At 42.5% G+C, this 25,291-nt stretch overlaps 1 protein-coding gene across 1 annotated transcript in view; it reads left to right on the top strand.

The window, feature by feature from the left end:
* Positions 1-25,291, top strand: part of LOC145399044 (putative neural-cadherin 2) — a 317,668-nt gene that overhangs the window by 92,964 nt on the left and 199,413 nt on the right. Inside the window, exon 3 of the mRNA XM_080271782.1 lies at positions 16,842-16,957. Within this exon, the coding sequence (XP_080127908.1) occupies positions 16,842-16,957 (116 nt within the window). The remainder of the gene's footprint in view (positions 1-16,841; positions 16,958-25,291) is intronic.

The raw sequence follows: 25,291 nt of genomic DNA on the forward strand, positions 1-25,291 counted from the left end.
TGCTAAGGCCAAGTCTTCCCCTAAAATACGACCTTCAGAGATTGATGTTATACCCAAATCCTCTAATGTATTGCTGGGTGAACAGTGACGAGAGAGAGAGAGAGAGAGAGAGAGAGAGAGAGAGAGAGAGAGAGAGAGAGAGAGAGAGGCTGGCTTGACGGGGTGGCGCGGGGTAGGATTAGGATAGGGATGTTCTGCCAGCCGACTGCCACCAATTTGTGTCAGCCCCCTACCCGCAAATCAAGAGAGAGAGAGAGAGGGGGGGGGGGAGATATAGAAAGAGAGGGGAAGGGGGGAGGAGAGACACCCATATTTTCGTCCATCGTACATAGGATTATTTAATTAATTTCCGTTGTTGTGGTCAGTACACAGCAGGTTACATAAACAGTGAATAACCCGGGTAGTGACATAAGAAGAGTAGGCTGTAGCACCAGTCGAACAGGGCAGTACTCCCGAGGTTGATGGCAAGCTGGTGACAGGGAGAGCTGGAGCTCCCGTTTCACCAGCCCTCAGGACTTGATCCTGACCATCTCCCTTTTCTGAACATTTTCAGTGCATTCATTTACACAGAGAGTAGGCCAGCATGCTCTCATGATACCTCTTCCTTCAACTGTCTACACCACACTACATGCGCATAACATATCACACCTTCTATTCACATCTTTAGTAATGGCCGCTGCAATCTCACAATCAAATGAGGTGGTATCTCGGATTGCCACCACCGGCAGGGTAGGGCTGGAGGCACAGGGTCCTCCCGGTCGCTATCAAGCGACTGTGCCAGCAGCGACTGTTGCTATTTCCGGGAATGCTCGTCAGCGAAGAGGTGACGGTGTGGCCTTATTCTTTACCAACATCCGCGGCCTTACCACAAATTTAAACTCAGTTCATTTTTTCCTTCAGTCCATATCCCCTTTGGCCCTTTTCCTCACAGAACCACAAATCTCACCCTCTACCGATATATCTCCATTTTGTTTTCCCGGTTACCATCTCCTTACAAACTTTCGAAACAAGGGCGGCACCTGTTGTTATATCAAATCCCAATATGCAGTTGATACTGTTTTAAACTTCACTTCATCCAGTTTTGATTACTCATTATATAAATTAAATTGCCAAAACATTACCAAATATATCTGTGAAGTTTATCGTTCCCCCAAATCTTCTTCGGAACCCAGTGTATTTGATTCCATATCCACTCAGTTGAGTAACCTTGACCTTGCCCTTGGCAATGAAATTACCATTTTGGGTGATTTTAACATACACAATGTTGAATGGTTATTGCATTCTGCCCGGACTGACGACGCTGGTCTAGAATGCGAGCTATTTGCGGAATCGTTTCATCTCACCCAGTTGGTAAAGCAACCAACCAGAATACCTGATAATCCTGACCATAATGCCCATCTCTTGGATTTATTCTTGACAAATAATCCAGATCAATACAGGATAGAGGTACTGTCACCACTTGGATCCTCTGACCACAATCTCATCAAAGCCTCATTAGTTAACCCTCCTACACCTCCCCATTCCGAACCTGTCAGGGTGACCCGATGGCACTTTGACAGGGCAGACTGGGATGGATTTAGAAATTATCTTGCTGATGTTCCATGGCAGTCTTTCTTCTCTAGTGATCCCAATTCTACCCAGTCCCACATTTGTGACTTAATACTAGCTGGTATGGATTTATTCATACCAAGTCAACAATTCACTAAAAGATCAAACTCTCCAAAATGGTTTGATGGCAATTGTGCCAGAGCAACAGCTCAAAAGTCATTAGCATATAACTCTTACTTAAAATAAAAAACACCTGAATCACTCTCCCAATTTAAAATTGCTAGAAATCATGCAAAAGCTGTATTAAATCTATCTAAATCAAACTTTCTTCAAAAGCAAGCATCAAAACTACTTAACAACCCTAATGACAATAGAATATTCTGGTCAACTCTTAATTCTTTCAATAATAACTTCAACAAGTCATCTTCCATTCCCCCACTAAAATCTTCAGATGGCAATATTACAAATGACCCACGTGGGAAAGCAGATATCTTTGCTAGTACCTTTGCAAGAAACTCTACTATAGATGATACCAGCCAGAATGTCTCAGTACTGGAACTTGATTCTCCCGAAATTGCCCCACTTAAAATACAGACAAGATTTGTAAAATCCATCCTAGACAATTTACCTACCAACAAAGCTCCAGGTCCAGATGGAATTCCGCCAATTGTTTTGAAAAAGTGTTCCCCTGAACTTGCCTCTGTCCTAGCTAAATTATTCAGACTATGCATACGTACTTCTTTATTCCCAAATTCATGGAAAGAAGCCAATATCCACCCAGTTCCGAAGAAAGGAAGTTCGTCTGACCCCTCCAATTACAGACCAATAGCTATCACATCTTCTTTTGGTAAGGTATTTGAAACTTTAATTAATAAGCATATTGTTAAACATCTTGAATCCAACAACTTAATTAATGATAGACAATACGGTTTTCGCCACGAAAGACCCACCATTGACATACTCAATCTCTTAACTCATACCATCCATCAATCAATAGATCTTTTTGGAGAAACTCATGCAGTAGCTCTTGATATCTCTAAAGCTTTCGACAGAGTATGGCACCGTTCCCTGCTGTCCAAACTCCCTTGCTATGGACTAACGTCTATTGTTCCTTTGATTTCTTCTTATCTTAGTGACAGGAAAATAAGAGTAAAAGTAGATGATGTATATTCGAATTTCCACTCAATTAACGCCGGCGTGCCGAGGATCAGTTCTGGCGCCAACCCTATTTCTGGTTCATATTAATGATCTCTTATCTGTCACTCACAATCCCATTCACTCATATGCAGATGACTCAACACTACATAGTTCATTCACACTCAGACATCCATTTACAAAGTCTAATATCTCTACCTCTCAACTCAATACAGCCATCTCCATAAATGAAGATCTATCTACAATCAGTGAATGGGGACAAAACAACCTTGTCTCTTTTAATGCTAGTAAAACTAAATATATACAGTTTACTAATAGACAGATATTGCCAGACTCGTACATTACCTTCAGTGCTACTAATATTCCCATCTCCAAAAGTATTGAAATTCTTGGTGTCTCACTTAACAGTGCCCTCAGCTGGACCTCTCATGTCAGATCACTTGCTAAAACCGCCTCAGAGAAACTTGGATTATTGTACAAAGTCCGTAACTTCTTCGCCGATGAGCAGTTAGCTATAATTTATAAGAGTCATGTGCGCTCTCAGCTTGAATATTGCTCACCCTTGTGGAATGGTTGTGGAGAGGTTGCATTAAGGCAACTAGACAAAATTCAGAATAAAGCTGTTAGAATCATTAACAACCCTGCCATTACATATAAACTACCTCCCCTGCAAGTAAGAAGGAATGTTGCCTCCCTTGCATTATTTTACAGATATTTTTTGGCAAATGCTCAGACGAAGTTGCGTCCATGGTGCCACCTCTCCATGCCTTCCCTCGTGCTACACGGGCATCTGGTAGCGCTCATGACTGGAATGTCACTCAACCATATTGCAGAACTTTTGCCTATCAGAATTCTTTCATTCCCCGAACTGCATCTCTCTGGAACTCGCTTCCCCAGAGTTGTTTTCCTCCAAATTTCAACCTACAACTCTTCAAGTCTAACTGTTACAGATATTTTATGAACAGAGGACACCAGTAATCTGGTGTATGGATTATTTTTTTTTCTCCATTTGTTTTTCCTTCCTCCGTTCTGTTATTAAAAAAAAAAAAAAAAAAAACAAGCTCTGAATTATTTAACCTTAATTCTTAGCTTCTGGCCTTAGGTTCTTTCTTCGTGGCATTAAAAAAAAAAATCTCAGCCGTCCAATTCACCGCAGGGGGAACGGTGTGGGGGGGGGATTTTTTCGTTTGGTTCTTCTTGTCCCATGACGATTTTATTTGGCTTGTCATTTATTTTTCCATCTGGAGGGGTTAGAGACGCCCTTAAGAAGCCCTCAGGATCTCGAGGCCCTTTGTAAACGGAGTGAAATCGTCTGGTAGCAGCAAGACTAAGGAAAAAGGGAACATACGGATGGAAAGGGTGAAGGAGTCTACCTAACACCTTCTCCATAGTGGTTTAATTCTGTATATATATATCATGTTAATATTCCTCTATGATGTTTGTGTCGCTATTACAAAGATCCAGGTGGCAGTAACTAGAATATTAGTGGGTAGTATGAGAAATACATCGTTTGGAAAAAGGTACTATTCTCTTTTTACTTTTAGTCATTAACTTGCGTATGCATTACTGATTTGTATTAGTAAACGAAGGGTAGAATATGATACTAGTCACGAAGAAGTGCTATCGAAATGATGGAGAGCCGTGTTTTTGATGGCACTGAGGTACGTGAATTAAACTGCAGAGCGGCGAATTAAGTCAGAATTGAGTTGAAAATGATAGAGGCTGTTGGCACGATTCGAGACTCATGTTGCTTTTATATGCTCGCCTTTTACGAAGAAACATGGGTACCTTTGACTCTTTCAGGCTCCTTAGCTGAGGAAAATCGTCTGGCGTCAGCTGAAATAGAAGACTAGAATCGCCCCGACCAAGAGAGTTAGTGTATTAAAACTCTCGGGTTCCTCTGCCTTGCACTGTTGAATAAAATCGTTTGACGTTAGCTGGAAAAAATTGCTTGAGGAGACACCACGAGAAGAAGTTTATCTCCTTGAATACGATGACGTCTGTGTTCGTTTTCTTTCTTGCTGCCTCCTGGTGTCTTTATTCAGCTCATCAGAGACCTGGGTTTGAAGAGGTTAATGAAGGATCTTTCTAACTTCTCCAGGTTGAAAAGTTCATTGTAAGCTGAATAAAATCGTCTGAAGATAGCAAGCAGATATGACGAAAGGCATCGAAATAGCAAAATAGTTATATATAGGAGTAGTTTATTTCTCTCTCTCCATCTTTTTTTTCTTCCTTCCCTCCTCCCGTCCTTCCTTCCTTCCTTTATTTTTTTATTTATTGGTGAGGCCCTCAAGTTGTAATGAGTACACGGGTTCGATCCCTTGGCAGAATAACTTGAGCGTCCCCTGGATTACGAAGAGGTAGGAGTGATATTCAGAAACTTTCTTGCGTTTAAACTGTTTATAATATCGTTTGTTTATACTTACATGAAATTCCCACAGCTACCCAAAGCATGCAACAAAACGAGAGTCAGTAATATCGTGAAATATGCGTGAAAGTATATGGAAATGCGCATTAAACAAAAAAAAAAAAAGTCTAAGAGATGTTATAAGTACTACGCCTTTGAAAACGGGACGAGAGTGAACAGTGGCAGGATTAGAAGAGACAGACGAGGTGGATGAAAAGATGACCAGAAAGATCGAAGGAGGGAATTGGTGGGTAAGTTAGAGGAGAGACAGTAAATCAGACGGAAGCAGTCGAGATTGGGAAAGTGACGGGATGAGAAGATATAGCCGAAGAGGCGAAAAGAAGAGAGAAATAAAATGAATCTGATGCTGAAATGAGATAATACGATGGGATGGGATTAGAAAACAGAATTTAGATTGGATATAATACGGAGGAAATGAGCACTGACAAGACGAGGGAAGAAGTAAAGGAGAAGAGGATAAAAACAGAGAGGCAGAGGCAAGTCAAACGAGGACGAAGAAGGAGAAAACAGAAAAATAAGCAAAACTATGAGACGACGAGGTAGAGAGAAAGAAGGGACAGAAAAGGAAAATTAAATAAGACGAGGAGACGAGAAGAAAACGGAGAAAGAGAAAGGAAAATTAAATACGGTAACGAGAGACTTATTTAACGAGGTGAGATTAAAGAACAGAAGAAAGAAGAGGTAGGAAACAAATTATACGAGAATGTGAAATTGTTAAACTAAGTATCAATACAAGAGGAACAGTGGATGAGACAGGCATGGTCTGGGGAAGTGAAAAAATGAGAGAGAGAGAGAGAGGAAAATGGGAAGGAAGAAACAAAAGTAGGATTTCGATCGGGAGACAGAATGCTGGGCGGGAGAAGATTACGATAGAGGCAGTAGATTACACAGAACTGGAGGAGACAAAGCAATGGTGAGTGAGGTGGAGAGACAGACGAGGATAGACAGAAAGACAAAAGAAAGGAATCGATGTCAGGGGAAAGAGTTTTTGGGTGGAATTGGAATCGAAGAGGCAACACACTGCACAGAAAAAGATGAAATTGAAGAAATAGCATGTTTGGAGAAGAGAGACACGAGAGACAGACAGACAGACAGAGACAGACAGACAGACAGATACACAGAGAGCCAGTCTTTCCTTAACTCAGCAACTGCCTTCCTTAGTCTGTTTTTCCCACTGCCTATGATCTCCAGTCCAATTACAAAAACGCAGTATATCCAGGCAAGTTGGAATAAACTAATCTCGAAATTCTCCTTTTTTTGTTGTTTAGGAGAAGTTTTGGAGATCATTAGATTTTGGTTATTTCTTTTCTTCTATAAAAAAAAAAAAGGAAGATAAAAGGCAACAGAGAAAAATGAAAAGAAAGGATAGAAAGGATGATAATGGAAGAACTATAAAGGAAAATGGAGAACAGAGAGAGAGAGAGAGAGAGAGAGGGAAGCAAAGAAGAAAACGAGAGAAACAGAAGAGAAACAACGATAAGTCAGAGTAGACAGAAAAATAAAGAGAAGTTTGTTAAAGACAGTGTACCGGTACGAAGAAAAGTAGAATTATATTAAGAGCACTAAGAGAGCACATCAACGCCGCCCGTAAATGTGGACCTTGACCTTTGACCTTGACCTTTGAATGCTTTGCTCCAGAATAATAAATAAAAACCTTCTTTTTCACACACACACACACACACACACACACACACACACACACACACACACACACACACACACACACACAGTCCATTTGCAAATTCTTACACATATCATATAAGACATTCGAGAGAGATTTTTTTTTAACACAAAGATACATAGATAAATAAACAGATATATATGAATCCATGTTCACATAAATATTAATTCAAGATGACAAATTAATCCTTCTTAGATCTGGACAGTTGTAGCTTTCTCTCCTAGCTAAACCCAGACGATTTCCTTTAGCTGGGAGTGAGACATGGAAGACTGGAATGTCGATCCTGGTGCTATGAAGGAAGCAGGAAGCAAAGAGGAGGGGAAGGATCTAGGAAGGCAGGAAGAATTACGGAAGCGGAAGAGGAAGAGAGACAGAGACGGCGAAATGAGAGCAAATCTGAATAACAGCGGGAAAAGAGAAAGAGGAGAGTGAAAGGAGAGGAAGGAAGGAGGAAGAAGCGCAGAGTTAAGAAATGGAAAGAGAAGTTTGTTAAAGAATGATTGGGGGAAGAGAGAGAGAGAGAGAGAGAGAGAGAGAGAGAGAGATGGAAGGATGAAGAAATGCAGAATGTAGGAACGAAAGTTGAGAAAAAAACTTAAGAAAATTATTGGGGGAAAAGAGATAGAGAGGAGAGAGAAAGGAAAGGAAGGAAAAAGTAAGAAAAACAGAACTGAGAAATGGACGTAGAAAAGATTGTTAAAGAAAGAACAGAGGGTCAGTGACGGGGCTAACGGTGGATATCAGAATATTGAGAGAGAGAAAGAGAGAAGGGGGGGAGTAATAAAGGAATCTTCATGTTTTCGCTGGCAGAGTTCATGAGGGAAAACAGGCTTGAGAGAGAGAGAGAGGGAGCGGAAACGAAGGAAGGCAACTGGGAGGGAAGGACGGATGCTGGGATGGAAGAACGAAGAGGTAAAACATGAAAAAAATAAAAATAAAGAGAAAGAAATGAAGGAAGGAAGAAAGAAATCAAGGAAGAAAGAAATCAAGGAAGGAAAGAAATATGAAACGCATCAGACTGAAGGAAGTTGAAGGATAGGAAGGAAGGATCATTTAAAGTAGAAATATGGGAAGAAGGGAAGGAGGAAGAAAGGGAAGGATGTGAGAAAGAATACCTAGAAAATCAGTAAAAGAAGAAACGAATAAGCGAAGGAGAGAAGAAGGATGGAAACAAAAGCATCAATGGGGGAAATTAATTAATGAGAGAAGGAAGGAAGGAAATGAAATAAAAAGTTCGAGCAAAATGAATGAAGTTGCGTAGAAAAGAAAAAAAAAATGAGAAGAAATTAGGATAGACGGAAGGAGGGAGAGAGAGAGAGAGAGAGAGAGAAAGAAACGATGCATTCAGAAAAGGAGCGAAAGAGTCAGGAAGAAATGAGAGAACGAAGGAAATTAGAATGGTGATTGAATGAAAGCTTAATGGGTAAAGGAAGGAAGGATCAATAGAAAAATGAAAATAAGGGAAAAAAAAGGTGAGAAGAAAGATGGAAGACAAGGAAGGAAAGAAGGGAGGAAGAGAGGAAGAGAAAAAGAAAGGGTGTAAAATAATGAAGGAGCGACCGAAGGAATGGAATGAAGGAGGAACGAAGGAGTGAGTTAAGAAGGAAATGAAGGGATGAAATGAGAAGCGTGTCGGAATGAGGGAGGGTTAAAGGTTGAGTTCCGAAGTGGAATTTGTGTAATCTAGGCGTGCACAGGGAAGGCGTGGAGTTTGGTAGCAGAAGTGGTGATGATGATGATGATTGTTGTTGTGGTGGTGGTAGTGGTGTTAAATAAAATAATGATGATGATGATGGATTTTGTGGTTGTGGTGATGGTGGTGGTAGTGATGCTAAGCAATGGTGATGATAATGGTGGCAGTGTCGGTGGTAGCAGCAAGATCAAATTGCACAGCATAATGATGCTGCTGCTGCTGATAATGTGATGATGATGATGATGATGATGATGATGATGATTTTTGTAGCGATAGTAGGCAGGTGAACTGAACTGAGCATGATGATGATGATGACGTTGATGTTGATAATTGTGGTGGTGGTGTTTAGGATAGAGGATAATGATATTTGTTTTGACTGTGGTGGCTGTGATGGTTATGGTGGTAGTTGTGGTGACAGACTGATTACGAGCGAGCGAACGCAGCAAGCGAAGGTAGCAAGCGGAGAGAAGCGATGTTTACTGTTTACTCTATACAGCTGAGAGATAAGCGGTCCTACACGACCCGGCCCGGCCCGACACGATACGGCCCGACCGCAATGTTTTTCAGAGGCTGATAACTTTTCTGCTTTGCGAAATAGGTAGGTTTCTTTCAGCAGATAGTAGATGCATTCAATAAATTTTGTTTTTAGCTTTATATTTACTCATGAAACCAAAGAAACCTCGTGGAATCTCATCATTCCAAGGGAATGTACTGAGGGCTTCAGTTGACATGCTCCACTATGAAATCGAATTAAAAAAAAAAAAATCTTGTTATAGCACTATGTTTTCTTGCATAAATTCTAACAATTATGTGAAGATGAAATTATGATGATAGGCGTATGTGCAAACGCTCGCTCGCTCGTCACGCGCTCACAAAGGGCAATATACCGGTAGTCATGTTTGATGTGCTGATGGTAGTGTTGGTGGTAGAAAGTGGTTGTTATGTTGGAGGAATGATGATGATAGCTTTTCTTTTCTTTTTTTCTTTTTTCTTTTTTTTTACTTGTGATGATTGTTTTAGTGGTGGCAGTTTGGTGGAAGGTGGCAGTGATGAGAGAGCGATGATGATAGTTGTGGTAAAGGTAAAATTATTGGTGGGAAGTGGTTGTAGTGGTGGCTAGATGTTGATGATGATAGTTATTTTGATTTGCGGTGCTTGGTTGAATGGTGACAATAGTGGTGGTGGTGAAGGTGATTGTAGTGATGGTAGTGGCTGTGGTGATGACTGAAAGAATGCGATGTTGATGACGATGATGATGAGGATGATAATGATGATGGTGATGATGATGATAATATTTGTTTGGTTTGAGGAAGTTGTGATAGTAATGGCGACAGTGACAATCGTGGTAGCAAAAAGTGATGGTGGTAATGGTTTTAGTGACGGGCAGGAAGAAAGTAAAATGGGAAGAGACTATGAAAGGAACAGCGAAAGGAAGATCAGAAACAAGAAAGGGGGAAAGATAAGGTGAAGATAGAAACAGATAAGGAGAGAAAAAGATCGAAGGAATATGAGAACCAAATCGAGGATGCAAAGCGAAGGAGAGAAGTGGCCAAGATAAAAATGGAGGAAGGAAGGAATGAAGAAGGAAGGAAAGACGTGGGAAAGGAAGGGATGAAATCAGATTCGGTGCAAAGGGAGGGAGATTAAAGGGTTGAGTCCCCAAGCGGAGTCACTGTAATCCATTCGCCCACAGGGGAGGCGGGAGTTGGGCAGAGAGATAGAGTTTCGCAGGCTGATGAAGATGATGTTGAAGATGATGATAATGATGATGATGAAGAGGAGGGGAAGGGCCAGGAACTACAGGAGGAGGAGGAGGGGGAGGTGTGGTTTTGTGTGTGTGTGTGTGTGTGTGTGTATGTATGTGTGTGTGTGTGTTTAATGTTAAACAGAAGGAACCAAAAGCTGAATACCTGCCATAAATTGCCCTTTCGAGGGGAAAAAGTTAGCAAAATAGAACCAAGAGGAAGTTACGCTTATTCCGAGATCCCTTATAGACACGCCGCGTTTAACAGACTGGAGATCATCGGCAGAGTGATTTGCGGACTGAAGATGACAGTTTACGAGTTGACTGTTGCTTACACGAAGCAATGAGAGTAACAGTTAACCCTTGCATGAGGTGTTGATGATGATGGTGATAGGGCAATAGTGAAGATAAGAGTTTTGGTGGGGGTAGTAGTTGTAGTAGTAGTAGTGGTGGTGGTTGTGGAAATAGTATTTTTTTTTAAATGCAAGGAAGAAGGAACCAAAGGCCAGGAGCCTGCAAATTGCTCCTTCCAAGAAAACAAAAACAAAACAACGGAGAGCCAAATTCAAGATCCGTTCACTTCGAGATGCCTGGACACACTGCGTTTGAGAGACTAGAGATCATAGGCAGTAGGAAATACAGACAGAGGAAGACAGTTCCAGAGTCAACCTGGTGCATACATGAAGGACTGGGAGTAACGGTTAACTCTTGGATTAAAGAGTTGGACAGAAAATGGATGCGAGTTTGTTATTAGGCCGGTGCTACGTGCCACCGTAAGCCCGTCACACATACGCGACTCAAGGCCCGACCGCGGCGCAACTCAAGGTCGTAACGGCTTTTGTCATCGGTCGTCCCTTGATTCTCCAACAAAGCCCGGACTCTGGAGGGTGGTCGTGAGCCGCTGGGACGACTTCTCGAGCCTCACGACATTTTAACACGCGCATTAAAAAATCGTGGCTGCCTCACGACTTACCAAAAGTCGGGTCACAGTTGCATCATAGTCGGGAGTGTCGTAGGTCAGTCCTGAAGCAGTCTTAGCTCAACTGGATGCATCGTGATGCGTTCGTTGCGTGTCAGCGTGCAGTCGCCGACAAAAAAAACGTTACGACTGCGTAACAAGTCGCCAACTACGACCAGACCATGATCAGACCGCAACCAGACCCCGACCCGACCATGCAACGCATTTTCACAGTCCAGTCGGCGATTCGGAATCATGGCTCACGACCACGTGACAATTGCAAGCAGACCACAGGCAGACCACATGACGACTGGGGTAGGACCGTTCCCAGACTGCATAAAGAATGTGCCAAGAGTCTTGGCGGGAAACCAGGCGCGGTCGGCGATCTGGCAACACTGGTCACACATGGCAACTAAGTGCCAGCAAGCGAGCGGCTTATAAAGCATGAGAGGCCTGCGCTTGGCATCGTGGGCTGGTCGGGGGAGGCTCGGGAGGGGGTCGTCGTGCATTCCCTGAATGCGTCACTAGGTCGTGTTGCATTCTTGGGCTGTCGTGACTGACAAAAATCCATTAAAATTTCAAACTTGAAGACTCGTTGCTCCGTCACCCCATGGTCGCCTTGCGGTCGCCTCGTGGTCGCCTTGTGATCTGGTCGCATTCTTGAGGACGTCACGACAAGTCGTGAGGCATCATGAGCAGATTAGATTCGGGGCCAATCGGGAGGCATGGGAGCCAACTAGGACACGACCTTGAGTCCCGCCGCGGTCGGGCCATGAGTCGCGTATGATTGACAGGGGCTGTAGTGGTGGAGGAATGCAAGCAGACAGTTTAGAGGAGCAGAGAACAATGATGTAGCAATAGAATGGAGTTAAAGATGCAACAGTGCAGCGATGAGACAGAGCTAAGTCTACTAATACCAAGTCGGTTCACTTCCTTCTAAAACAGTTCCAAGCTCGAGCAGGGGGCGGAGCATCGGAGTAACGTCGACTGGCTCTGGCATGAAACACCAGCTCAGTTGACTCCTGACCATGATGGAGGGTGGATGTTTGCTCCACTACTCAGATCATTACACATTTTTTTTTCTTTTTTTCTCAGTTCGGTGAAGTGAGTGAAGGGACTGAAATGTATGAGGGAAGGTGTGGGGGTGTGATGGAAGATGTAGGGGTGTGAGGGAACCCTTCTTCCCCTGCATCGTTTTCCCTTGTTATAAATGTTTAATTTGAGTCTGTGATTTAATACATTTTCTGTTACTTATGCCAACTGATGTCACACACAAGCTACGCCTCCCTGTGCCCTGATGGAAAGTGAACAGACTTGGTATTAGTAGACTTAGAGACAGAGGTTGAAGGGAGCCAGTAAAAGGAGGAGAGTTAATGAGACAAAAGCTTTTGACTCCGAGGCTTTGTATTGATGTCATTTTTTTTGGGGGGGGGGAGGGGAGGAGGGGTGACTAATGGTGAAAATCCATGGAATCTGTGGTGGTGGTATTGGCGTGATCGTGAGGATGAGGGGTGAATATGGGTGATGGCTGATGCTGATGGACGAGGATGGTGGTGACAGATGGTGATGACGGAGCCTTGATGGGTTTTGAAATTGTTGTGATTTTTTTTAATGGTAATGCCTGACTTTCGTGAATTTCGTTTGATGATGATAGGTAGTAGTTGTTGGGGTAGTAGTAGTGGTGGTGGTAGTAGTAGTAATGGTAGTACCAAATCACCTCCATCCATTTGGGAATTATATTGTGAAGATCAAATTCAACCTTCATAATACACTATTTGGAGTTGTAATGTGAAGTTTAACATTAACCCTCATATTACAGTACAATCCTTTGGCCCCAAGCACGCCAACGGCTGTGGGTACCAACCATATACTGTCACTTTTATTACTTTACCACTATTAGTAGCAGTAGTAGCAGTAGCAGTGGTAGTTGCAGTAATGATAATCATCATCATCATCATCATCATCATCATCATCATCATCATCATCATCCTCACCCTGCACTTGGGTGGGAAATGAGGTCCGGATGATGATGATGATGATAATGATAATACCAGTAGTAGTAGTAGTAGTAGTAGTCCATCCATCCATCATCCAATCCTATGTCGCCCCATAAGGAGCGTAGGAACCCGGGGCTAGGCAAGCTGGTCCAGACATTTAAGATGAGAGTGACCAGCCTCACTCTTCCCTGAGTGCCATTACGCGAGCAATATACCCCAACCATCCCTTGGATATAAACCTTCACCGGCTTAGTCCGACTGGCGCACCTTAATTACCCACTAAACCACCAGGCACCTTAATTTGGTTATATGGTTACCTACTAAATGGTTTCCTGGTGTACAGGAAACCATTTGGCTTGTTACTCACTGTAGAGCCACCCATAGGTAGAAGGAAGAGTAAAGAATGAAGGAAAGACAGAAGAGGGAGTGTAAAGTCACCCGTAGGCAGAAGAAAGTGGAACGAATGAAGGAAGGAAAGACAGAAGAGGAAGGATGGAAGAGAGGAAAGGGCAGACACCCAAAGCAGCACTACATTGAATGAGTGGATGGTGAGCGCCTCCACCTACCAGAAAGTAGTAGTAGTAGTAGTAGTAATTATTATTAGTTGGAGAAGAACAAGGATGTTCTAGGAAGGGAAGAGCTGATGCAGATCAGATATTCATTCTTAGATCTTTAGTGGAAAACTTTCTAGAGAAGGGAAAGAAGTTGTATGCGGCCTTCATGGATTTGGAGAAAGCATATGACAGAGTGGATAGACAAGGATTAAGGAAAGTATTAAGAATATATGGAGTAAATGGGAAGTTGCTCAATGCTGCGGAGAGTACGTATGAGGGTTTTAAGGCTGCAGTGCTTGTGGATAGTGAACTGAGTGAATTTTTCAGTTTGAAGGTTGAATTAAAACAGGGATGTGTTATGTCTCCACGGTTGTTCAATCTGTATAAGGATGGGGTTATAAAAAGAGATACAGGGTTGGGCAGTGGATGTTGGAACAGTCCAAATGAGAGAGGGCAGTGTCAGGAAACTCCCTGTACTGTTGTTTGCAGATGATACCGTGTTGTTAAGTGAAGACGAAGGGGAGCTGCAAGGCTCGGTGGATGAGTTTGGGAGAGTGTGTAAGAAACAGAATCTAAAGGTGAATGTTGGAAAGAGTAAAGTTATGGTCTTCGAGAGAAATGAAGTCAGTGAATGTACAGTGAGGTTGGATGTGAAGGAAATGGAAACTGTGAGTGCGTTTAAGTACTTGGGTAGTGTGATGAGTAAGGATGGAAGTTTGGAGGGTGAAGTACTTGAAAGGGTGTAGCAAGAAAGGTTGCTGGTTCCTTGAAAGCAGTGATAAGAAACAGGGAAGTGAGCATGGAAGTGAAAAAGTTACTGCATGACAGTATTGTGATACCAGCTCTAAAGTATGGAAGTGAAGCTTGGACCTTGTTGGAGGGTCAAAAGAGTGAGAGCAGAGGAAACAGGTTATTTGAGAGGAGCCTGTGGAGTCACATGGAGAGACAGTCTGACAAATGAGGAAGTGAAGGAGCATTGTGGTGTTGATGTGGATGTGATAGGAAGCATTAGGAGAAGCACAATGAGGTGGTTTGGCCATATGGTGAGGATGGAGAGTGAGAGACTCTCCATCCTCACCATATGGCCATATGGTGAGTGAGGTGGAAGGGGGGAGAGGGAGGGGGAGGCCAAGGATGAGATGGAGGGATGGAGTGGAGAGGTATATGAGAGAGGAGGGACGTGAGCTGGAAGCCGGGCAGTGAATGGTGGGGGAAAGGGCGACATGGAGGCGATTTGTATGTGGTCACCCCTTACGGAAGTAAGGCGTCTGGCAATAGATAATAATAATAATAATAATAATAATATTATTATTATTATTATTATTATTATTATTATTATTATTACTATTATTATTATTATTATTATTAACTGTACTGCAGACAGTCACTAGTCTCCACCTGCTGTTTCTTAGCGACGTTGACGCCACTGGGGTGTTTTGGATTTTTTTTCTGTTAGCAATGATTTATGCCAGGACACATAACCCTCGCCCTTCAGATTCCTTGTGTAGTCTCTGGTTTTCCAGGAATCGTCGGGAGACTCTGAGGCCGGAATAATAATACCGAGCTACGTATTATTATCGTATAGACACAAGAAGGAGGCATAGTTCGTTCGTTAGAAGATATCCTCCACCTGTAATGGAAGCCGGGCCATACATTGGCCCGGTGAGGCATAGTTGTGTGGTATTTATAATAAGAAGATCTGAAGACTCTGAGGTAACTTCTTGTTTAACATCAACACGGAATCTGACAAAGGTGTCAAAGAATGCATGTGTCTGCCACTGTTTCTTACAGTGACTTTGACCCCATTGGGGAGATTTGGATTTTTTTTTTCTGTCAGCAATGGCCCATGCCAGGACACATAACCTGGCCCCTTCAGATTCTTTGCGCAGTCTCCGGTTCTCCTGGAATCGTTGCGAGACTCTGAGGCAAGAATAATTATAACTTGAACTCTGTAACCGTCCTACAGACAGTCACTAGTCTCCTCCTACTGTTTCTTAGAGACCTTGACCCCACTGGGGAGATTTGGATTTTTTTTCTATCAGCAATGATCCATGCCAGGACACACAACCTGGGCCCTTCAGGTTCTTTGTGCAGTCTCCGGTTCCCCTCGAATCATTGCGAGACTCTGAAACCGGAGTCACAGTATGGACCCCCGACATACGTACCCGAGCGAAAGATTTATCGTCTCAGCAAGCAGTGGGGGCAGGGGGCAGGAGGAAAATGCTGTAGTACAGTAGCGGAATTTCTTGGTTATATCAGCCAATTTTGAAGTTACAAGAAAGATAGACACCAATTTGGAAATCGCATAAAAATCCTCAATTATTTTAATGTCATAGACAACACGTAATTCCCAACAGTTTTTCCGCAAATCAAGGAAACGATTTTTTTATCAGGCAGATTAGCGTAACAGCCAGCTGCGCAAGAAGAAACTTTCTAAGGTTGCGTGAGTAGCGCAGCAATATTTTCCAACGATTGCTGACAGTTGGTTTTAGGAAGTGTGAGGGAATATTTTTAATGTAATCTAATAAGTTCTTTTGTGTTTTCCGGTCAGAAAATCAGAGGAAGATGATGAGCCACATGAGACAATTTTCAGCACTGCCTGAGTTGCTCGCCCGCTCGCTCGAATACGTTCCACACTTTCAGTGTGGACGCCTATTACACGCTTAGTTACGTAGTCTAGCTGTGTAGCTACAATGGAGAAGCTTAGCTTGTCGTAAGGTATGTGTAGCCTAATATGAACAAGATCTGAAGACCCTAAAGTAACTTCGTGTGTAACGTCAACAAGGGAGATAAAGGTGTTGAAGAACATATGTGTCTGCTACTGTTTCTTACAATGACCTTGACCCCAATGGAAAGATTTAGATTTTTTTTTTTTTTATCAGCAATGGCCCATACCAGGACAATTAACGTGGGCCCTTCAAATTCCTTTTGCAGTCTCTGGTTCTCCTGGAATCGTTGCGAGAATCTGAGACGAGATTAATAACAATAATAATAATACCAGCGAAAACAACAACAACAATAATAATAATAATAATAATAATAATTCTCCTTTCTAATGTTTTCACTTTATCTCCTCATGTCAGGGTCAGCAGTGGAATACAGGATAACAGAAGGGAACGAACACGGTGCCTTCCACTTGGACTCCACGACAGGCCTCCTCACCCTCACCACAGCCCTCGACTATGAAGAGCAGCAGCAGGTGAGGCACAATGGAAGCTTGACTCTGACTTGGTGACCTTCAGGAGCCTGTCTAACACCTCAAGGGCGTGCCAAGGGTGATGTCCATGGTACTGTGGAGCACACAAAGTTTATCACACTAAGATCAGTACACAGCTGTTTACATAATATAGTCGTGTACTGATTTATGCTTACTTCTCCAACACAAAGAAGCTACACCCTAGGTTTATCATACTGAGATTAGTATACAGCAGTTTACATATAGTCTTATAGTGATTATTATATTTATTTCTCACAAAAATACGAAATAGGCTATTACTGGTCGACAAACGGTATGGTACTTGGCTGGCTGTGAGAAATGGGGCGTCTGTTCGTTATTGCTTTGGAAAGAGATGTTGGCAAGATCTCAGAATTATTCCTCTTCCCTACTGGGTTACTTTTCGATGTTGGACGTTAATCTTATGTAGCACGTTGTAAATGTAGTGTATGTCATTATCACAATCCGTTATTTTTCTGTAGTGCTTTGTTATTGTAGTATACATCACTATTAAAATGACATCAGTGTGAAAAAATACTGAGGAGTAATATTTCAAAATAACAAATCTCTTAATGACAGGTGTTAGAAAGCCTCCTAATCCGACGAGAATATGGCCCTGGAATTGATAGGTAATATGGAGCACATCTGTGTGGATGGGTATGCCTGTGAGGTGGAGCTGGGATTCCAGTGAGTGTGTGGCCCGTAAGTGGCATGACATTGATTAGCTCTCTCTCTCTCTCTCTCTCTCTATATATATATATATATATATATATAGATATATATATATATATATATATATATATATATATATATATTGATAGATAGAGAAAGAGAGAATAACTGAGGGAATTCGTGTGTGATTTCATGAAATCCAAGAGAATTTGTGAAAGCAGTTTAAATTAGGATGGGTTAATTAATGTCAGGTTAATTTAGGCTGCGGTTTGGTTAGGCAGGGATAATCAGTGTTAATGTTAGGTTAGGTTAGGTTAGGTTTAGTTAGCTAGGTTAGGTTAGGTTAGACCACTTTATATTGACGCATAACAAAACATTTATCTCTTTTTTATCCTCATAAGGTTTTTTTTTCTTTTTTTTAGATAATTGTTTTGATCTGGATAGGTTATATATGGCCTATACTAATCCATCACTACTATACACTTTCCCCCTTTACTTGGCCCAGATCTTCATCTCTTTAGCTGCCTTTTACACGTAGATCATTGTCAGAAAAGACAATGATACTCTCTACATCCTTTACGTAGTACTTCTTTGTGAACAACATCCTATTCTACAATAATGTTGATTTTTTGCTACTGCTGAGCTTTTAAGATGGAGATATGGCAATTTTTGGCCAAACTGGAGTAAATGGAAAATAACGTTAAGATTTTAAGGAGAAGGAAGTTATGTGACAACGGCAAGACTAAACTATAAGCTTTTTACTCTTAACTGCCTAAAATTGCCGACTTTCCATCTTGAATGCCAAGTTGTAGCAAAAGATTAACTTTAGAATATGACGCTAGTCACGAGGGGGTGCATTGGAAAGAATGCTGAGCCATAGTACTGTATTTGTGTCCAACTGAGTTACGTGAAGTAGCCACAATAAGAAGGAAGTTTGGGCCAGACTAAGGTGAAAGAAGTACAAGAAGAACGCTATCGGGTGGTGGTGGTGGTGGTGGTGGTGGTGGTGGTGGTGGTGTTAGTAATAGTAGTAGCAGTAGTAGTAGTAGTTATTGTTGTTGTTGTTGTTGTTGTTGTCGTCAATCTTGTTGTTGTTGTTGGCCAAGACTTATCTATAATATGAACCCAGTGGACTGCAGGCTGAAGTTGTCCTCATGCAGCAGTCCATCATCCTTTTTTCTGAGGATACGGAGGAAGATGGACGTTTGTACAACCGAGCAGCTTCACTACTCTGCTATATCAATGCCACCTAATGAAGGCGTCCCCCTCTAGTACCATGCCATCAGGTGGAGGAATTTAGCACCTGCCTGCGTGGTGCTCTGGAGAACCCTTAACCCTCCCGATTGTCGCGGGAATGGACTTAATTTAGAGCAGGTGTATTTTCTCCACCCCACTCTCCTAGTCAGTTTCTCATTCGCCAGGTGGATAGAATTGGAAATAAGAGACTGACTTGGAGAGAGTATATGAGTTTGGTGGAGTGGGAGAGGAAATGCTTCCCTGCCTGCCCGCCTGCTTATTTGCTTTCCTGCTTGCCTACCTGCTTGTTTCTCTGTCTGCCTGCCTGCCTGCCTTCCTGTCTGCCTGTTTGCCTGCCTATTTGTGTGCTTCCCTGCATGCTTGTTTATTCTCCTGCATCCCTATTGCCTGCCTGCTTTTCGCGTGGCTGCCTGGCTGCCTTTTCTCCTGTTTGCTTGCCTGCCTATTTACCTGGCATCCTCCCTGCCTGTTTAACATAACTCCATGTTTGCCTGCATGCCTGCCTTTTTGCCTGCCTGTTTGCCAGCCTGCCTGCCTGCCAGTCTGTGTGCCTTAATACTTTTTACAATCACGATAGTGGACATACATTTGCAAATTTTGTATCGTAATTTATCGTGTTGGTGGTATATCTTTTGTATATTCGTTTTTAGTGAGTATATCTTAAATTTTCTCATGTTAAGTCTATATCTTTTTTCTTGTAAATCGTATATCTTTTGTATTTTCTCTTAAATGGTATATCTTATATTTTCTCTTGAACGTCTTATATCTGTTGTATTTTCTCTTTTAAAACTTATATCTTTTGAACTGTATATCTATATCGTTTATATGTTCTCATGTAAAATTAAAATCTGGTGGATTTTCTCGTAAATCGTTTGTCTCGTAAATTGTATATATCTTGTGTTTTTTCATGTAAAACAAATATCTCTTGTATTTCCTCTTGCAAATCGTGTATTTTTTGCATTTCTTTTTTCAGTCAAATAACTTTTGACTTTTAACGCCTTTAGTCAGGTGTCTTATGTTGATTTATTTTTGTTACCTCAAGGCAATTTTACTTAAGTTAGGATACCCCTCCATGTTTATGATGGCTATATCTAATACCTGTTTGTTTGTTTTTAATTCTCTTCTGAGTTGAACGAATTGTCTGACGTAAGAACTAATTAAACAAAACATTATTGGATTAACACCGCAGCTGGAACAATGGCTCATCTGAAACGTGAACCCGGTGGACTTAAGGCTTGAAGTACAAATCTCACTCAGTCCACCACCTTGCATTCGGGGGATAGGGAATTTGCATAACCAGGCAAATGAGCCGCCTAGTTATACGTGATGATGGCGTCCCTCTCCAGCACCCATCACTGGATTACAGAAGTTAATTAGTGGCAGGGCCGCCAAGCGTCGCGTCCTGTGACCTCCTATGAGTGCTTGGGTCGTACCGGTATGCTGAGTTGCCTTGGAGACTTCGTAACACTTTATCCGTGTTGATTTGGTAGGTGGGGACGGTCACCATCCACTCATTCGATGTAGTGCTGCTCTCGGGTGTCTGCCATTTCCTCTCTTCCATCCTTCTTTCCTTCCATCCTCTTCTGTCTTTCTTTCCTTCATTCTTTCCTTGTCCTTCTGCCTACGGGTGACTTTACACTCCCTCTTCTGTCTTTCGTTCCTTCATTCTTCCCTTTTCCTTCTGCCTGTGAGTGACTGTACACTGAGTGACAAGCCAAATGGTTTCCTGTACACCAGGAAACCATTTACTACGCTGGGTGGTAACCATATTGCCAAATTTTGGCGCCTGGTGGTTTAGTGGGTAATTATTGCGCTCCAGTCGGATTGAGCCGGTGATGGTTTATATCCAAGGGGTGGTTAGGGTTGATTGCTCATGTAATGCCACTCGGGATAAGCGAGGCTGGTCACTCTCATCTTAATTGTCGAGACCAACTGCCTAGCCCCGGGTTCCTACGCTCCTCATGGGGCAATGTAGGATTGGATGATGGATGGATGGATGGATTTGTATAGCACATTACACAGTCAGTAACTTCTCGAGTGATATTGATGCAAACTACTGTATGTGGTGCTGGAGAGGAGCCTTCTGGTGGTGCTGGAGTGCATCCACGGTGGAGCAGCTGTGGCGTCCACCAGAGAGCCAAACCTTCTCATGTTTCCCTTCACCTCGTGGTGGGACAGACTGGTTCAAGCTATGTGAGGCGCTGTCTACAACAAGGAAGCGTCGGTTCCCTGCACGCGTATGCACTGTAGGCTACTGTACAGTATATGTCGGATGGCCCCACAGAAGCAGTTGCCTACCTGAGGTCAATGGGTCTGTTCAGCCAGACAGACCGGGGCTAACCAACAACAACACCAGCAGCTACTACAGTATGTCGACATTAAAACGATATCAAAGTATACCAAAGAATGTTAAAGCATCTCTTGCAAAGTAAATCGCTGGGGAAGAGAAGCTACGAAGCCTCTTATGTCACCTACGGTACGGCCTTCTACCTCCATGAAGCCAGGGTTTGCTGCCAGTGGACCTGAGAACCACTGTAATTAACGCCTCTGGAGAACCCTTTACCCTCTCGATTGGCACGGCAAGGCACCTGGTTTACGGCAGGGGCTTTTTTTTTTTTTGTTCTTTTTTTTTTTAGAGGGGGTGAATTAGCTCTCTCTCTCTCTCTCTCTCTCTCTCTCTCTCTCTCTCTCTCTCCAGACGATTTTACTCAGCTCAGGAAAGACACCTTCGTTATGAAATGGTTATTTAACATCTATTTATTGCCTGTCTAGATAGCGCATGAGGCCGCTTTAGGAACATCTTCAGTCCGATTACGGTACTTATTTTGTTCTTGTTACTCCCAGACGATTTTTTTTTCATCTTTGGATAGATTTTTCGAACTGTAGGGATCAAATACAGCCTTCAATAACCCCTTCAGTACGAGAGGCCATTTCTGAAGTGAATAAAAGCGTCTGGAAGTAGCGAGAATAAAGCAGTAAAATGAGTCATCGGATTCGTGATCGTATTTTAAGTGGATTTAGTGATTTTGTAACAGATATTCCTCAGCGATTTATTGTGTACATTACCCCCCCAGTATCCTTAACCCCTGCCTAGCGAGACGATAATGTAATCTCCTGCGTTTGTGTGTGTCTGTGTGTTTATGTGTGTGTCTGCCTGTTACCAATATATTTCAAAATTATGTTGGCAAAATTGTATTCAAACTTTGTGGGCAGTAAAAAGAGATATATGACCTGAAATGATTAGATTTTGGTGAAGCTGCGATGATAGGCGTCCGATTGCCAGAGGATTACTGGTCTAGGTTTTTAGTGATGTCGGGCAATACGCAGTCGTGGGCGAGTGCTTTGGCTGTCTTTTTGTATGTTCTTGATGAAAACTTTTTCCCTGTTTGGCCATGTATATAATAAAGCATAAATGAGCAAAATGCTAAATAAATTGCTAAGGGAGAGGTGTTACGAAGCCTGCACCTAAAACACGGCCCATAGGGTAAAAACTGAGTATTGGAAAGTACAAGCGAGCTCTATTACGAAAAGAAATAATTAACCTGACTGCCATTAACGTCACGCTGTCAGCAACGAGGTAGAAAAACCACGCGCCTTTTGTTTTCGATCGTGTGTTTAAAAATGTATTTTAAAAATATGTATATGTAGAAAAATGTGGTGCTTCCCTTGGCCATCTCATGTTTAATTATAGGTCCGTAAACCTGCCCTACCGTCGCAGGAACGGGCTTCATTTAGGTGTAGTTCACGGCAGGCACAAGTGACTTGGTTAATTAGCTGTCCTTTGCAAGTATAGGGCAGGGGAGGAACGGGGAGGCCAAGTAGAAGGAGGAGGAGGAGGAAGAGGGGGTGGGCACTAATGCTGAGGCAGGTAGAAGCAAGCGTGTAATGAATTCTGCAGGAAAGAAAGAAAAGTTTAGTGAGACAATCTTATACGTCGTCATGGCAGCTCGAGTGCAGGGTGATGGTGGATGAATTCCCGATGTCACTAACCATGGAAAATCTGCCACTCTTCACCAGATAATTTAATTTTCGACATCAAAGTCGGTCAACTATACCCCGTTCATTTTATGTGCCCTCTTTGTCACTAAAAGGAAGGGAGAAATTATAACAACATTATTTTACTCACTGCTACAAGGAAGATAGGCCTTAATATAGTCAAATAGAATCAAAAATTGGTGGGCTGAGTCCACCATCTGCGTATTAGGACGGTTATTATTTTCCTTCCTTAAATAACGATAAGCTTTATTTTACATCCATTTCATGTATTTCTCCATCAAAACAAAAATAGTGTTACGAGAACATTTACCGCTTCATCGTTAAGAAATGTAGCACGACACGGCTGAAGATCGTACGTTACGATCAAAAACACTAACCAACTCACGTGTGTCAACTGCCCCGCTGGAACTTCTGTATAAAGATCGTGGAAAACCGCTGCATAGAAAAACAGACATTGCCTAGACTGAACCTTTTCCTGAAGTCTAGAGGAATACCCTGTTCAGGGTACACAAAACCCCAGCTGGTTAGACTTTTTGTACGGTATTTTGGAGCCCTCAGCATCGTCGGATTTCGGTCGGCGGTCTCGTCTCTGCACGATTTCAGCTTTAAACATTATACAATTTTCATATGAAAAACTTTGCTGATTTTCTTCAGCATTTTGGAGATGAAACATTGTTCTTTTAGAAAACTTAATTATATGGTTTTCAAACCAAAGGTGCAGCTAGAGTCTTGTGATTATGTGATGAATGCTGTCACACCCGGTGTACTTTCACGGCTTCTATAGTAACGTTTTCCTGCATTTATCGCACTAAAGCATATCTAGCTAATTAGTATAACTACTAAAGAATACTATCATCAAGAGCTTACGCACGGTATGTCAGTAACTATCACGGGAGAGATTTTTAAAGATATCCGACTTCTGTGGTCTCTGTATGAGTAGCCCGACTTCCATATTGACCTAGCTGTCGATCAATGGCAACTCTTGAGTTAGTGACGGTGGGAATTACAGAGCCTTCCGATATCGATATAATCTATTCTTCGTGTGATTTTCCCCGACAAAGAGAAAACCTCAATAGTTAATGCCAAATACATTGGTCTCTGGTAGCAAGAAGATAGATGGATATATAGATAGTAGAGCAGAATTCGAGGAAAGCAACATATCCTGTCGTTTTCCGCGTGACTGCCTCGGCAAAGAAAACTCGTGCCCCAATTCCTGGCAAGATGATGTGTTTCTCCCCGGGCGGGCTGCTTTAGAGAGCCATCCCACGCTTCAGTGCTGGCACTGGCACTCCTCACTCCCCGAATGACTGACTGACTGACCTCGGGGGTGCCACGAGATGGGTGAGTGTGGGTTCCTTAAGTCTGTGGCACTGCGTCTTTCCATGTAGGCCAATGGGAGCAGCAGTTGTGGAGATTATATGTTCATTAATGACTTTTCCCCATCTCTCACGTGTATCCACAAAATAGGTACAGTAGTCTTTTGTATTCACAGTAGCATTACGTCACAGTGAGAGATATGGGTATGGGATTAAATTCAAACTGGCCGCCTTCTGTACCAAAAGTCCGCCACCTCTGAAGTCACTGTTCTTCCACCTTGACATCACGAGGCACCTTTCTCCTGTTTAAACTCCCAGTAAATTTATTTAAAACAGACGAGGGCACAAGGACATTCGTAGTCAGTAATCTTCCTCTCATACTACTTTCATAATGCCACAGTAACTAGGAAATGAGCTACAAAACTGCTGAGACCTCCTCCTGTACTCACAGTTTCATGGATCTTCAAGTTATTTTACCTTCCTCAAGACAGTACCGTTGCTGGGGACATGAGTCTGTCATGTGTGTAGATAGGAGACAGTACGAGATAATACAAGGAAGATCACTGTGCATCTACCTCATGTACCCCAACTCACCCCACTCCTGAGTATAAGAGAGATTCACTGTAGCATTTCCTTTAGTAATGGTAGTCCTAGATAGGGAGGAGGATGTACAGGCTTGTTTGTGTTATTAAGAATTCTAATTAATAGGGACTAATTACACAACCAGTAGTTATAGTATCATTTTCAATACACATGCAATAACGGGAATTGCGTGTGCACGAAGCCTAGGTCGTGTGTTTAATGAATCCCAGTGACTCAGATGAATATATTAATTTTTCCCTCCCGTTACATTCAGCCAGACAGGAGCATATACAAACGCACGCCCTCTACAAAAAACAGACATAAGAACTCGCATATTCCTACTATGCCACTTTCTTTCCTATTCCTACTGTGCCACCTTCTTTCCTCTCTCCTCTGTTCCCAGTTTTCATTTTTGTCTTCTTTCTCTTCCCTTCTCTCTTCTCCTTTTCTCTCCTCTCCTCTCCTCATTTCTCCACTCTGACAGGCTGCTTGAAAG

Source organism: Coenobita brevimanus, chromosome 5 (assembly GCF_032717465.1).
Source record: "Coenobita brevimanus isolate Jiangsu-jjx chromosome 5, ASM3271746v2, whole genome shotgun sequence".
Lineage (NCBI taxonomy): Eukaryota > Metazoa > Arthropoda > Malacostraca > Decapoda > Coenobitidae > Coenobita > Coenobita brevimanus.